Source organism: Arvicola amphibius, chromosome X (genome assembly GCF_903992535.2).
Source record: "Arvicola amphibius chromosome X, mArvAmp1.2, whole genome shotgun sequence".
Classification (NCBI taxonomy): domain Eukaryota; kingdom Metazoa; phylum Chordata; class Mammalia; order Rodentia; family Cricetidae; genus Arvicola; species Arvicola amphibius.
Window position 1 is genome coordinate 31,512,973 of NC_052065.1, and position 15,725 is coordinate 31,528,697.

At 34.6% G+C, this 15,725-nt stretch overlaps 1 protein-coding gene across 19 annotated transcripts in view; it reads left to right on the plus strand.

Annotated features, from left to right (window-relative positions):
• The window catches only part of Kdm6a (lysine demethylase 6A), a 142,307-nt gene that overhangs the window by 53,025 nt on the left and 73,557 nt on the right, over window positions 1–15,725 (plus strand). For all 19 annotated transcript variants that reach the window (XM_038316933.1, XM_038316935.1, XM_038316934.1 and 16 more), the window contains exons 5-6: window positions 976–1,034; window positions 11,372–11,492. In XM_038316933.1, coding sequence (XP_038172861.1) covers window positions 976–1,034; window positions 11,372–11,492 — 180 coding nt within the window. The remainder of the gene's footprint in view (window positions 1–975; window positions 1,035–11,371; window positions 11,493–15,725) is intronic.

A 15,725-nucleotide genomic window follows, 5' to 3' on the forward strand; every position in this document is an offset into this window, starting at 1 on the left:
AAAAAGAAAGCAGAGAAATTTAAGAGAACAATTTAAGAGAAATTTTGAGAAAAGGACGGTTTGAAAGCTTGACTTTTAGAAAAGATTTACTAAAACAGATTTGCATCATTTTTGGTATAGTATATATGTATGCACAAACATTTGCCATTTTTTTTAAGACGAGTATGATTAAGTGTGGTGGTACATGTCACCCAGTACATGGGAAACAAAAGGAAGAGTATTGCTTCTGATTCAAGGCTAGCCTGGGCAGTGTGTAATGAGTACCAGATCAGCCAGGCTCATAGTAAGTCCTTATCTCCACAAAACTAAAAGAAACCAAAACAACAACAAAAACCTAAAAGTAATTAGTTATTTGGATATGAGAGAGAGAGAAAATGGATAAGAGTAAGTATAGCTCCTGTTTCTTAAACTACAAAAAGAATCAGTGGTTAAACACATAAATGTAATTCAAGAGGTGTTGCTTTGATATCTAATTCTTTTATTAGTGGTAAAATTTGTTGTGGAGTTATATTATGAATTCCTGTTGAATTTTAGCACCGCCTCCCACCCCCCTGTGCTAATGACCATAAAATTAAAGAGTTTCAAGATTTGGGGACTGTGGGGCAGGAGGCACAGAAAGCATATATACATGTGCAAATAGAAAAAAATAAGATAGTACAATCGAAGCATTTTCTTTCCTCTGAAGAATAGATGCTTATGTTTAATTTGCTGATTGAATTCTACTAGTTAATTTTTCCCCCAGAACAAATTTGATTAGACAGAAACAGAATATTTTTCCAAGTTGATTGGATTCTATGCTATCTGCTTACTTATAATTGTCATTTTAGTGTTTGAAAAATATATTGTAAATATATTGTTACATAGCATAAGAATTTTAAGAGCTTAAAACATTGTGAATACCATGTTTTGCCCCAACAGTATAATATACATTTCATAAAAATATTTTCTTTAAAAGTCTTTTTCCTTTCTTTATAGAATGCTGCATTTTTATACGGTCTTGGTTTGGTCTACTTCCATTACAATGCATTTCAATGGTAAGTTAACATGTCATACAGAAAATTGACTCCAGTTGTTTCCAATAAATAGCTTGTTTTATTTATATTTTCTGGTTTGAGAGTGTGTGTTAAATAAAATGTTGCTGTTAGTAAATCTTTTCTTCTGTTTTCAGTAATCTCCTGATATAATTAGATTGTTTCTTCAGAAGTATTGACCTACCTTAGTTTATTTAGAATTGCTGTTTTTAACTATTTATTATTCTATAAGATCCTAGTCAAAGAGGTTTAGATAAAGGAAAAATTTTCAATTTCTCCATTACTCATTGTTGACTGATGACCCGTAGGTTATTTGAACTGGAGAATGAATATGATTAAACTTAGATCCCAAGATCTAGGGGAGAAATATTCATGATGGCTAGTATTTTTATTCTTATTTTATTTTTTGACTTTCTTTGACTTCTTTGGAAAGTTAGTCATACACTGGGTAGCATACTGCAACTTTTAGTAACTGAGTACCATATTAAAAGTTTGTTCTGTCTCTCTTATAAAATATAAAGTTATGATAATAGCACCTAAGTTTGAATAGACTTGTCAAATGTAGGACCCTGCTACTGTGACCCTCTTTCTATCACCACTTTTTTATCAGATAACACAGAAGTGGGCTCTAATGGAAAGAATATAGAATTTGAGTAGAGAGATTCACATTCTAACTTCAGAAACAATCAAACTACTGTATAATCATTTGCCTTTTAGAAATTTTTTTAAAAGATTTATTTATTATGGATATAATGTTCTGCCTGCATGTGACCCTGCAGGCCAGAAGTTGGCACCAGATTTTATTACAGGTGGTTATGAGCCACCATGTGGTTGCTGGGAATTGAACTCAGGACCTGTGGAAGAACAATCAGTGCTCTTAACCACTGAGCCATCTCTCCAGCCCACCTTTTAGAAAATTTTGAAGGTCACCCAAGAATTGCATGTTTTTTAAACTATAAAACCCTGTGTGGGTATTTTTAATTTAAAATGTTTCTGATTTTTTTTCTAGTCACTTCTTTGTGCTAGTTTTTTAAACTAAGTGGGTATGGTTGAAATCCTTAGGAAGGGGATTGCTTTCTTTGGCCAAAGATTACAACTGTTATATACTCCATGTGTATACTTATATTACTGAAGTTTTACATGAATTGACAATGATGTCCTCCATCTTTCTTAAAAAGGAAACTTAAGATATGGATGACATTTGTTAGTATGAATTTTCTTCTGTCATAGCTTTTAGTTTTGTTGGTTGGCTTTTGATCCTATAAGGAAATATCACATGTTAAGGGTATACCTTTGTGCTCTTAATATTTTAAGCACCCAGAACATGGCTTTGTTTTGTCAACTTTATAAAGCTATGATTATCTTTATAAAACGTCACCTTTTTAAACATTTATTTTTAACTTTTTGAAATTAAAATAATTACACCATTTCTCTTTAGCCCTTTCTCCATACACCCCCCCCCCCAAAAAAAAAACCCAAAAGAATAAGGGGGGAAAACAACTCAGTGACTTACTATGTAGTCCTGGCTAGCCCAGAATGTTTACTAAGTAGACAGTGCTTAGATCACTCAAGGTGATCCTCCATCTCTTTCTTCCCAGTGCTGGGATTACAGGCATAAATCACCATACCAGGGTTGAGATTTTTTTAAGTTACTCCTTCCTTTCCATAATCCGGCAATCCTAAATTAAACTTTTCTCTTTGTTGCTTTTTTATTGCTGTATAAGACAGCATGACCAAGGCAATTTATACAAGAGTTTATTGGGCTCTTAAAGTTTCAGAGAGTTAGAATCCATGACCATCGTGGTCGAGAAAGTGGCAGCATGCAGATAGGTATGGTACTGGAGCAGTTGCCAAGAATGTTCATCCTGATCCACAAATGGGAGGCAGAGAGAACTAGGAATGGCTTTTGAAGTCTCAAAGACAGGTGACACCCCCACCCCTCATCCCCTCACAAGGCCTTACCTTCTAACCATTCTCAAGTAGTTCCTCCAACTGGGGACCAAGCATTCAAATATATGAAACTATGGAAGCTTTTCTCATCCAAAGTACCACAACATTAGTGTCCATTGTATCATATTTGAAACCAAAGATTTTTACGTCTTGTAATTTTTTTAAAAGACCCTATCCATGGTGTAAAAAATTCTAAATTTTGAAAACTAGAGAAATAGTCTTAGAGGTGATTTATGCTTGCCTTCTTAATTTTGTAGGTGGGGGAAAGACTATGTATTTAACTTGGTATTACATAATTGGTTGTTGGCAGAAGCAAGGTTTATATACAGATTCTTCAAGCATAGGTTTTTTTTTTTTTTTTTCCCTATTATACTGTGCCTGTAAGTTTTAAGATTACTAGGTATGACTAACTGTTAAGTCTTGGCTGGCCTGGAACTCATAGTTATCTCCCTTTGCCTCTGCCCCTCTGCCTCTGCCTCAGTTGAGAGGCATGTACCTCTATATCTAGCCTTTCTTTTCTCTCCTCCTCCTTCTCCTCCTCCTCCTCCTGCTCCTTCTTCTTCTTGTTTTCCTTCTCCTCCTCCTCCTGCTCCTCCTTCTTCTCCTTCTTCTCCTTCTCCTTCTGCTCCTTCTCCTCCTGCTCCTCCTCCTCCTTCTTCTCCTTTTCCTTCTCCTCCTCCTCCCCTCTTCCTCCCCCTCCTCCCTCTCCTCTTCCTCCTCCTTCTCCCCCTTCCCCCTCCTCCAAAGTATCACTTTGTAATGCAGGCTGTCTTTAAACTTAAGGCAGTCTTCCTGTCTCCGACTCTGGTGACATCACAGATGTGCATAGGCAATAGTCTTTTGGTTCATATTTGTAGTGGTTCTCTTGGGCATATTGGTAAATCTTTATGGCTCATTGGAAATAATGTAAGAAAAAAGCAAGGAACTCTCCAGTTTAAGAATAGATATTTTTATGTCAGACCATAGGTTTCACAAACCTATGATTAACTCAGAGATTACCTCTTCATTGAAGGTAAGAACAAAATTAGTAGTGAAGTTGTTACTACTTAATAAGTTCATGACCATGCTATATTTTGATTCATAATATATGATTTCTACATTATTCAGTTGATTTCAGAAATGAAACTGAGTGATAAAGGGGACAAGGCAATGTTTAAATAAATGCCTTCTGTTGATCTATTCTTGGTTCACCACCATTTTCTTATGTCTTAAATTTCAGTGCTTCGGCTACTTCCTGAATAATACACCTTAAACCTTTGTCCATAAATTCTCCTTGGTGATGTGTTTTTACTTGCTTGCTGGTCAACACCCTTTTCTCCCCCAAGTCTACTTCTCATGTTTCTACTTTAGCTTGTTTTGGTATTGCTTGAACAACTGCAAACAGAAAAGCACACAATAGTGCTTGATGAGAGTTTCAGAGTACAGACTGATTTGACAGTAATTTATTTAGATTGAAATTACTTTATACTGTTACACGTTTCATGATAAATATTGACTGCTATTAGGAACTTCTGGTTGAATACCAAATTCTTTGAAATTTGTTGAGAAGTGTTGTTAGAAAAGTTTTTTTCCTCTTAATTATCTGTACAAAGAGATGTCTCAGAATATTGTAATTTTTGTACAGGTAGAATTTAAATAAGGATTGTATTTGGTAATGATGCCTCTTGGCATTTGATGAGACAGAGTATCTTACAATGCGTCTAACCAACATGCGTGTTTTAGGTTGGTGATACTAATGTATTATTACTTTATTAACTTTTTACTGTTAACCTGTTTCTTGACAGATTATGCTATTTATTTTTTCGGTGGAAGTTTTGTTTCGTTTTTGGTGGGTCTGTTTCATTTAATTACATTCCTTAATTAAATGAATTAAATGTAATTAAATTACATTCTCTAGTTTTAGTAACAGCCTCTTCTTACTAATACATTAGAGCAATTGTTAGATCCTCATTTGAATTCTGACTTTTCAGCTCTATTATTATTAATACTCAGAAGTCTAGGAGTTTAAGGTAAGATGTCCAGATTGGAAAATAAAGGCATGGAAACACATGATTATGTGCAATGGTCTCTTAAAGGAGTTTTTATTTGTACATGCATGTGTGCATGAAAGTGGTCAGTTGCTAGGGTTACTTTGAAATAAAGATGCCTTCACAGGAAACCTATATCCTCAAGTGAGAGCATAAAGAGAAAGGGGAAATTAAGATGGGCAGAAAAAGATGAGGAAAACTAACTCTTGAAAGTATAATTAAACAAATAGAAACTTTTCCTTTTAGTACAGGTTTTAGCCATATCCTTAAATGCATATCTAAGATGTGTATATCTTTATCACCTATCTCTGGCATTTTCTGTTAGTATACTTTCCATTGATCAATATCAGTGTGGCCTCAGTGTGGCAAATGTAAGTGATACATAGTTCCGTGCTGCATGCATAGATTTTGAAATTTAGGTTTCCAAATGTAGTTGACAACTATGATAGGTTATCAAAAGGGATTATGAGATAAGGTGGAGATGAGCTTTAAAGGACAGATGTTGACACATTACTTGTACAGCATTTTAGGATTCATTTCTACAGCAGTCAGTACTGTTTGCTCTTAAGGGAGAAGGAATTTCTGCTCTCCTGTATGGTCATTTCACTGAATGCAGTAAGGAAAAAGATGGGTGGTTTTAGTGACAATTTTAAAGCATTCTGATAAGATGAAAGAAATTAGGGAAAAAAAATAAACCTAATGCAGTTTTGATACCATTGATCCCAAGGCTTGTCTGGCATTGAGTCTGATCAAAACCTCTATTTATTGGTTATTTTTGAGCTATTAAACAAACATGCTTTTAGTTTGAAATTTTATTATCAATAAATAGTTGATGTTAACATACACTGAGTTTATTAAATAGTCTCTTTTGGGGGAACAAAACTAGAATATTTAAGGCAGTTCTGACAATATATAGTTTACTAGTGACACAAAGATGACCAGAGAGAATTTGTAAGGGTTTTGATTAGTTAAACTTCAGGGGAATTAGGGGCTAAATATTTAAATTTTGCAGTACAGGAGGGGAAAATGTGCCCTACTTATTGTAATGGTGATTGAAGATTTTCTAAAGAGGGTTAGAGAGAGGAGGGAGGTGATTCACTAGCAAATGTCAGCACCTGCACCTGCAATGTGCTCTAACTAAGCCTCACATTTCCTGCCTCTTCTAATTCAATCTCAAATGATCCTTGTAGCCCAGTTCTTGTCCAAGTTTTATTTTTTGTGCTAATCACATTACATTAGCATTCCCTAAAGAGACCAGAAGCTTTTTCTTTGTTTTGGCCACTTTGTTCATGACATTTCCTATTTGATCTGTTTTCTCTTTGCTTTTCCATCTTCGAAAATCTTATCCACTTGTCTCTTTGGTTAATTCATCAATTTTTTCTAATTTTCTCTTAAAAAGAGCCTGTAAATTTCTGAATGTATATGTATGGGAGTACATATATATTGTATATGTGTATTTTACTACTGAGAGGTAGACTATTCTTTAATTTGTATGAAAAATTATGTAATTTCTTCATTTCCCCTTTATTTTTGAGGAAACACTCTGAACATATTATTATCCCTAGACAATTCAAGTTTTGTTATTTCTCTTTACAAATATGCCAAAATGTGGAAGGGACATTCTGTTAGAATTGTTTGCTATAGATCTAAATGATTGTGTATGTGTCTCTCTCTCCCCTTCCCCCTCCTTTCTTTGTAGTGTGATTTTTCTAGAAATCTGTTTAAAAAGTGACCATTCTTTTAAAGTATATTTAGCACATGTGTGTTTTTTTGTGGAATTAGTGCTATTGGGGATTTAGATTTATATAATTTTCTTTTTAAACTTATGATTAAATGAAACAATTCTTTAACCCAAAAATATCAATAGAAATAATCTGGTGATTTAAAAACTTGCTTCTAGGCTATTAAAAAAATCAGCAATAGTACTAAGCACAGTGATGTTCCTTAAAATTTTTTTTCTAGTCGAATGTATGCTTTGCCTATTTGAAAACTGAATTTTTCTAGGCATTGTGTTATCAAAGTATTTTGTATAGTTTTTTAAGTAGCCATTTAAGATTAAATTAAATTTCTGTCAGGATAAAATATTTAATAGTGATACCATTTAGTTTGTGTTACAGAGACCATATTCAGTCTCCATGTATTTTGGAGAGAGAGGAATATACAGTAAGATAATAACCAAAATTTGAATGTAATCTTTAGCGGCATTCTCTCTTCCCACCTTTTTTCCTGGTATGTGTAATGCCCAAGTGTCACACAAGAATAAAACCAGCAAAGGTTTAGGCAGAAAGTCAAACTTAGATATGTGAATAAATGTATTGTCTTTTAGGTGAAGAGTTTTTATCAGTAAACAGCCTGTAGAGTTCTTCCTTCCCAACAAATAGATGTATTGGTTGTATTCAAGTGATGGCATCAGTTAACATGTTAAGTTGATTGGTTTTTGTTGTTAATGATGGTTTAGAGAAGAAGAAAAGAATGAAGACCTGAAGGAACAAGCTTAGAAAAAGTGGAAACAGTATACCATAGATAGAAAACAGAATGATTTGATTATTAATTGGGCCTAATTACTAGCTTTAACACTAAGCAATATTAGTTGATTTTGCATGGTGAGTCTTGATGATAATAGTGGATTTAGAAGGAAGCTAAAGAATGAAAATATTCTAGACCAGGACAACACAGTAAAAAGAAGTAGTGAAGACAAGAGTACCAGTATTTGCAAAAAAGAAAATTTTGAGATGGGCTGAGGAACAACAGCCAGCTGATTTTGGAACTACCTGGCAACTGCCCACAGAAGTTATCGCGCACACACAAAATCATTCTCTCCCTCCCCCACCCCACTCTGTATGAGGGTGTCAGATCTTGAAATTATGGACAATTGTGAGCTGCCATGTGGGGGTTGTAATTTGAACCTGGATCCTCTGGAAAAGCAGTCAGTGCTCTGAACTGCTGAGCCATTTTTCCAACCCCCTTACCCCCCAGGCAAAATATCTTTAAGGGTTTTTATAAATGTTCTAGTGATGAAATGTTGAAGATTGTTTGCAACATAGCATCAAGGAGAACTTGATGATTAGGATATATATTGCTGTGTGTGCATTTGTGCATGTGTGTCTGCCTTGACACTTTTAGACTTTAAAGAGTGAACATAGACTGAGCCTAATGTGTTTTTAGTGTTTCTAAATCTAGACTGTTTGCCTAATCAGAGATTATATTAACATAAAACCATGTTTGTCCACATCCAAAAACAGTACATTTGGGGGAAGAACTAGAATTTTAATTGAGATAGAACAGGAAATATTTTTGAAGATGGGTTTTTACTGATGTCGTGCAATCTTATCTTTTTTCCTCATAAACTTTCTTTTTTCTTTCCTAACTTCTTTTCTGCCTTTCCGCTTTTTTTTTTGGTCTATGGCTCATACCTGCCTGGGGTTTTTATTGGCACATGTGCACATTGCTTAGCAGTTTTTCTGACTCATCTCCTAAGAACATTGTGAAGCATTAATCATGATTTTTATATTTTTTGAGACAGAGTCTCATGTATCCCAGGCTCACCTTAAGCTGACTGGCTAGGTAGCCAGGATGCTCTCTATTTCTAATCCCCCTGCCTCCACTTTCTCAGTGCTGAGATTGTCAACCTGTTCCAACTCTGGTTTGTTTAGTGCCGAAGTTGGAACCTAGGCAAGCACTCTTCTAGCTTCGTTACATCTTTATTTCTAGGTCATGGTATACCTTAAATGGTCTAAGTAATAAATACATATCATAACATGGTATTGTAAAAAATAAACATTAATATAGCTGTCATCTGGGTGAAGAAGTAAAATATTACCACCACCCTAAAAGCTTCTGAACCCTTTCTGCACACTGTTTTTCAGGCATACTGTGTGTGTTCAAATTCGTATCATTTGTTGGTAAGTGGCCTGTTTTTGTAGAGAGCAAAAGGCTGCTGCTAGATCTGAACCTAGGGCTTCAAATATTCTTCGGAGCTCTTGGTCTCTCTTTCTAACCTTGTGCTTGCACTGATTGACACATTTTAAATACCCCCCTCCATTATTTTCTGTCAGCCCTCTTACACATTTCCCTTCCATTTATTAAAATCATCTAACAGATAAATACCCATTTCTTCAGGAAGAACGTCAAATACTGCCATAAACGGGTGTAAAGGTTTGTTCCTCTTGACAAACTGTCTAGTAGAAGTCTTTAACATTGCAAATAAACATGTATATAAATAGTCACTCTTTGTAAAGAAAAAACTAGATAAGGTGTTATTCATTAAAGTTACTAAGGACATATGAAGTATTTTGTGATATAGTTTTTGTATGAATAGATTATTTTAGAAAACTCTAAGATTCATAATAGCCAACTTAATGATTATAGGACTAGTGCTAGCTCTTAAGCTTTACAAAGAATATATGATACTGGTAGAATGATACATCATTTAGTAGAAGTTTTAAATCAATAGGATTTAAATATTACTCACCATAACTCAGTAGATTTTTTATTTTATTTTACTGTTTCCTGCTATGTAATTATATGAACATTTGTGACATCTTTAAAATTCGTTAATTTTTAAAAGAAAACTATCTCTTTTCATTTAATATACCATCCCAGTTCCAGCTCCTCCCCCTCCCCCAGCACACCCCCTATCCACTCCTTAGAGGCTAAGGCTTCCCATGGGGAATCACCAAAGTCTAGCACATTGCTTTGAGGCAGGACCAAGGCCTTCCCCACTTTATCTAGGCTGAACAAGGTATCCCTTCAAAGGGAATAGGTTCCAAAAAGCCAGTATGAGCAGTAGGGATAGATCCTGGTCTCACTGTCAGTGGCCCCACAGTCTGCCCCAGCCATGCAACTATCACCCACATTCAGAGTGGTCTAGTTTGGTCCCATGCTGGTTTCACTACTATCAGTTCAGAGTCCTATTAGCTCAGGTGGGCAATTTCAGTGAGTATCCCCAACATGGTCTTGACCCCTTTGCTCATATTACTGCTCTTCCTCTTCAGCTGAATTTTGGGAGCTTAGCCCAGTGCTCCCCTGTGGATCTCTGCATCTGATTCCATTAATTGCTGGATGAAGGTTCTGTGATGAAAATTAAGATAGTCATCAATCTGACTATAGGGAAAGGCCAGTTCAGGCACTCCCTCCACAATTGCTTTGGATGTTAGCTAGGGTCATCCTGGTGGATTCCTGGTAGGTTTCTTGCTAGCCCCAATATCTCTTTCCTTGTTCTCCTACCCCCTCCCCCTCTCCCATTTTATACTCCTTCTCCCCCCACCTCCATGGCCCCCAGTTTTCTCAGGAGATCTTGCATTTGTTACATTTTCATTTTAGAGAAAGGGTCTCAGTAGCCTAGACTGATTCATTATCTTTCTCTCTACCTTCTAAGTATAAGATAAACAGCCATGAATCATCATGCTGGATTTATGAGGTCAAATTTAGGGCTTCATGCATGTTAAGTAAGCACTGTGCCATCTGAACTGCATCCCTAATCCAGTAGATTTGTAACTGTTAAGTAAGCACTGTGCCATCTGAACTGCATCCCTATTCCAGTAGATTTGTAACTTTTAAAATTCAAAGCATTTTGAATACTCCTTTTGAGCAGGTAGTAATTAACATGATCAAGTTAGGCAATGACATAATAGAAGTCTATTCAGTAAAAAGAATCTCTTTCCTGGATTTGCTCTGCTTGAAATCATACTTTTTTTTTTTTTTTTTTAAGAAATTATACAGTGAGAATTTGAGGAAAAGAAACTGATAGACCAAGGAAAGTTAACTAGGATACAAACTTAGAAACAGATGCAAGTGAATGGCAGCATTTCCATTGAGCTTTTAAGTAAGGATGGTCTTTTCTATAAATAATGTGGGAGTTGTTGGATATTAATACAGAAATTAAAACTTGACTCCTCACTAAAGCAATATAAAATGCAAATGAATTGCATGCCAAAACATGGAAAGCAGCTACAAAGTTTTAAAAAGACTTATTTTGTATAATAGACTAGAAATATGATTAATCCCTAAACTTTGTCCTCTCCTTTAAAATCAAACCTTTTTGTGTACTCTTCTCTACCTCTCCCAAAAAATTCCAGAAGCAGTGAAACTGTTAACTTATACAGAATTTTATTAAACCATGAAATATTGTTTGTTTGAATAATTTGGAATAAGTTTTACTTTTCCCATTTTATATGAAATTAGACCATGCACATTTAATTGTATAAAAGGACTAGGTGCTCCTTTTTAGTTTTTAATAACACATTATTTTTATAAACCTGAGATTTAAAAATAGCTTTGCATAAAACGAGTGTTACTGTACTACCAAGCAGAAAAGCATGCGCACGTAAAAAGTTAAGATATCTTATGTCTATATTCTTTCAGGGCAATTAAAGCATTTCAGGAGGTGCTTTATGTTGATCCCAGCTTTTGTCGAGCCAAGGAAATTCATTTACGACTTGGGCTTATGTTCAAAGTGAACACAGACTATGAGTCTAGTTTAAAGGTAGGTTGTTGGTTTTTTTTCCAAGATACAATGTTGTGTTTCTCTGATTGTTGCTGTTATTGTTAAATAGTAGAGCACTGAGAAATGTTAACTTACATTGGCATGTTCAAAGAAAATTTATTAAATGAAGGAACTGTACATCAAGTATGAAATGAAAGAAAAATTGGATTTCACAATACAATGTGTTTTGATACTGAGAGCTGCCTGGTAATTTATCATACCGTAATTAAACTTTCGTTTTAAGTTTTGTTAAGGTCTGTTAGAAAAGTATCTTGGGGCATCTGCAATTCCCTGAAGAAGTGATTATCCATTATAGAGGCCACAGACTGCTATTTAATGTTTTGTCTGTGACCTAGCCAACCATTTTTCTTTACATGACTTTGTATAAATTTGTCCACTTCAACCAGCAAGACATGTCTTGCATTTATATAATAAAAAAGTATTTTTGTGGCATTTGGACAACTGGTTTATAAGTATAAATATTGTTGGGGAAAAATAATATGTTGTTGGTTGAGTATCTTCCTACCAGTGGACATTCAGTATTTCTCCCAATTTTCATTTTATATTGAGTTTCTTCTGCCTTTGACATCATTACTAGGACTTTTATGAAAATAACACTTACCTACATGACAAAAAGATTTTAATTTGGAAAGATTACAAGTCCTTGGGGCAAGCTTTCAGTTTTATGAACTTAATGACTTCTGAGTTTTGTTGCATATTGATCATGATTCTAAAGGTTGTGGGAAGGGTAGAGAAGGGAGATAAAGAATGACTTCACATTTGGTTGTAATTTGAACTCACTAGTAAGGAACTGCCAAGAGGTGTTTTGTGTTTTAAACTATCTGTAAGTGTTCCTAATTGTTCTAGATTTTTAAAGTAGAAAACTATAGCATGAATAATAAAAACCCAGAAACAGATATCAGGGTTCAAGCTGAAGATGAGAAAAACAAAGCGGCCAGCCACTGGCTTTTAACCGCTACCTCAGACCAAAATGGGCGATCCTGCCTCCACAAATCCTCAGACTGAGACTTGAGTGTGAGAACTGTCTCCTCCCATTTTATATTCCTCTCTAGTGCTGAGATTAAAGGTGTGTACCACCACCACCTAGCCTCTACGGCTAACTAATGTGGGTGCTGTGATTAAAGGTGTGTGAAACCAGTGCCTGGCATGTATGACTGACTAGTGTGGCTGCTGGGATTAAAGGTGTGCACCACTACTGCCTGGCCTGTACGACTTTGTGTTCTGATCTTCAGGCAAGCTTTATTATTAAAACACAAATACTATACCACTATAGAAAACTGTACAAATACTGTTTTTTCCTCCAACCTTTCATGCTTTTATAAAGAAAAATGATGATAAGAGTTATGCAATTAAGAACATTAAGACAAATAAATTGTAAAACATGTAGACCACAATAATTGAAGGTAAGTGCAATGGAGGAATAGGTCCCAGTAGTGTGGAGAGTATAATACCTGGAATTTATAGTTTTCCTCAGCTTAGTGGAATATTTTCTTAAAATAAATTATGGTAAATCATTGGTTTTGAAGTAGAAAATAAATTTAGAAATGTCATCTTATATACTTTAAAAGTTCCTTCTAGATAGTCAGTTTTCATTAGCTATCAAAGATTTCTACTGTTTTATTACACAAAATAAATATCCCTCTTAATTGTAGAAGGGTTGATAGCAGTTAACAAACTTTATTACAGGTATGCATTGTGCGTCGTAATTAGATGTGTTCCAAATTACAGAATGTAACTATACCTGAATGTTAGTACAATGATAACTTTAGTAATGTCTGAAAAAATTCTGTTTTCAAGAAAGCAACAATATTAAAAGTTCATTTAAATCAGGAGGTGTGGTGTTTCAAATCTAAAAAGAAGCATTCTTGCTTCTCAACCAAAATATTCCTGTATAGTTTTTCAGTGCTAAGGTAAAATACTAACAAATCTTGATCATGTTTGTCTTACCAAGAATGCTCCAAGTAAGGGCATCCTTCTTTTTAGGGAGGGAGTTGTTATTTGTTTAAAATAATTGATAACATCCAGATATTTAATAAATTTCTACAAACATAGATGATTTTAAGAGCTCTTAATATTTTTCTTTTTCACAATATCGAGGTTTTGATTTGATTTTCTCTTTGCATTGATACTTATTTTGTAAAGCCTTCTCTCTAAATTATGTATTCATTGTCTATTAAATGGAAATTGTTGAATCTCAGCATTTTTTGGTTCCAAGAGCAGCTATTTTCGTTTATTAATGTAAATGTTTAGCTTGCAGTGCATGGAGGTAGAAATTAGAAGGAGGGGATGTTCACTTCTCCCTTGGACGACTTCCAGGTTTTTGTTGTTGTTGTTGTTTTGTTTTAAGGAAATATTTTACCTCCGTCTGGATAAGGGGAGAACCTCTGATGACTCTTCTACCACATCAGACTTTTTTTTTTTTATAGCACAGTATGTTGGAATAGATGTCTTTTAGGCTGCAGTGTTAGCAGAGAAAAGATCTCTTTCATTGAGCCTGATGAGTTAGTTCCTGAGGACCCATATGGTAGAAAGAGAGAACAGATTCCTGAAGGTTGGCTTCTGACCTCCACACATGTATGCACACATAAATACAAATATATTTAATTAAATTAAGTAGCTCATGTATGAAGTCAAGCCTTTAGAATTAGTTGAGTAAATTGACCCGGTTTCATCAAAGATGATTCCTTTTAGTTCTATTTTGACTTTTTTTTTTAAAGTGGGTGAGGGATACTTTTATAGTCACATAGTAGTTTTTGTGCCTAGTATAGTGCTGTCATTTATTAGTAATGTCAATAGGTAGTGATCATCATTCATTCAGGAGAATGATCCTATCTTCATGTTAATCTTTTCAGAAGTGTTTCACCTTTCATCTCATTAGATGAAATAAAACATAGTCTTTTCTAATTGTTTATCAAAGGAGATGTCATTCTTAGAACAGTTATGCTCAGTCTTTGAGCAAGGTTCAAGTCTGTAAATAAACTATTTCTACATAATGGAGGGGTGAAACGAATAAAAAGAATTTTTAGTAATGAGGGTACTGTGACTATTTCTTCCATTACAGATCAGATTTTTTTTAAAAAAAATGTTTGTGGAAGTATATGTATTTATGTGCAGGTGTGCATGCTTTGAACCCAGAATCTCATTAGGGTTTCTTCCTAAACCCTAGAACTAGCTCACAGTTTCTCAGCTAGTCTGGAAGCCATCAAGCCCCAGCAATTTTCTTTTCTATGTCCCCTTCACAGCCAAACTTACAGACATTGAGAACATACCCTGCTTGTGACATGGGAGTTGACATTTAAACTCTCGTCTTCACGATTGAGCAACAAACACTCTTAACTACTGAGCTATAGGTCTAGCTTCTGATCAGTTCTTCTCTACCTTATTTCCTTGACTTTTTCCTGAAGAGAGATGTTGCTTGTATAATACTTTTAAAATTGTATTTATATAAAAATAATTTATTTTCTTACTAGATTCCTCTTATCCATACATGAAATGGATCCAGAATGTCCTGGTTTATTTTAGTCAATGTTTCATAATATTTTTATCAGAATACATCTCTAAAACAGATTCATTCTATTTTGGTACTATAGTAACAGCTCTCATAGCAAGCAAATTTGGTTTTGAAATTTGATTCTGCCACATACCTTGTAACTAATTTTGTAACTTTAATAAAATTACTAATTTCTAATTCTGCCTACTGAACCAGAATAATTATGCCTACCTTGCAAAGTCGTTATGAAGGTGTACCTAAATTTATGTTACATAATATAGAATATTATATAATTTTGTTATGATATATGTGTTATAAAGATGTACATGGATAAATATTTCTATACATATTCTGTCTTATAGCCTTTTTTTTCCAACTATAAAGGAATGTGAGGTAGGATCGCCTTATTAGTCTGAGCTGATTTAGTCTCAGCCCTACTGTTGGGATTCACAGGTGTGTGCTCTCGTGTCCAGCTTCAGTTCTTTAGTTCTTTTTAGTACAGTTGGTTTTTGATTTGGGTGTGGTGTGTTCCCCTTCCCCATTGTTTTGTTTTGTTTTTGTTTTGAGATAGGCTCTCATGCAACCCAGTCCAACCTTGAACCTAGCAAAAGTTAGTCCTGAACTTTTTTCTTAAAATTAAAATTTATTTTATGTGTATGGGTATTTTGTCTGAATGTATATCTGTTTACTACTTGTTTACCTGGTGCCCGAGGAACTAAAAT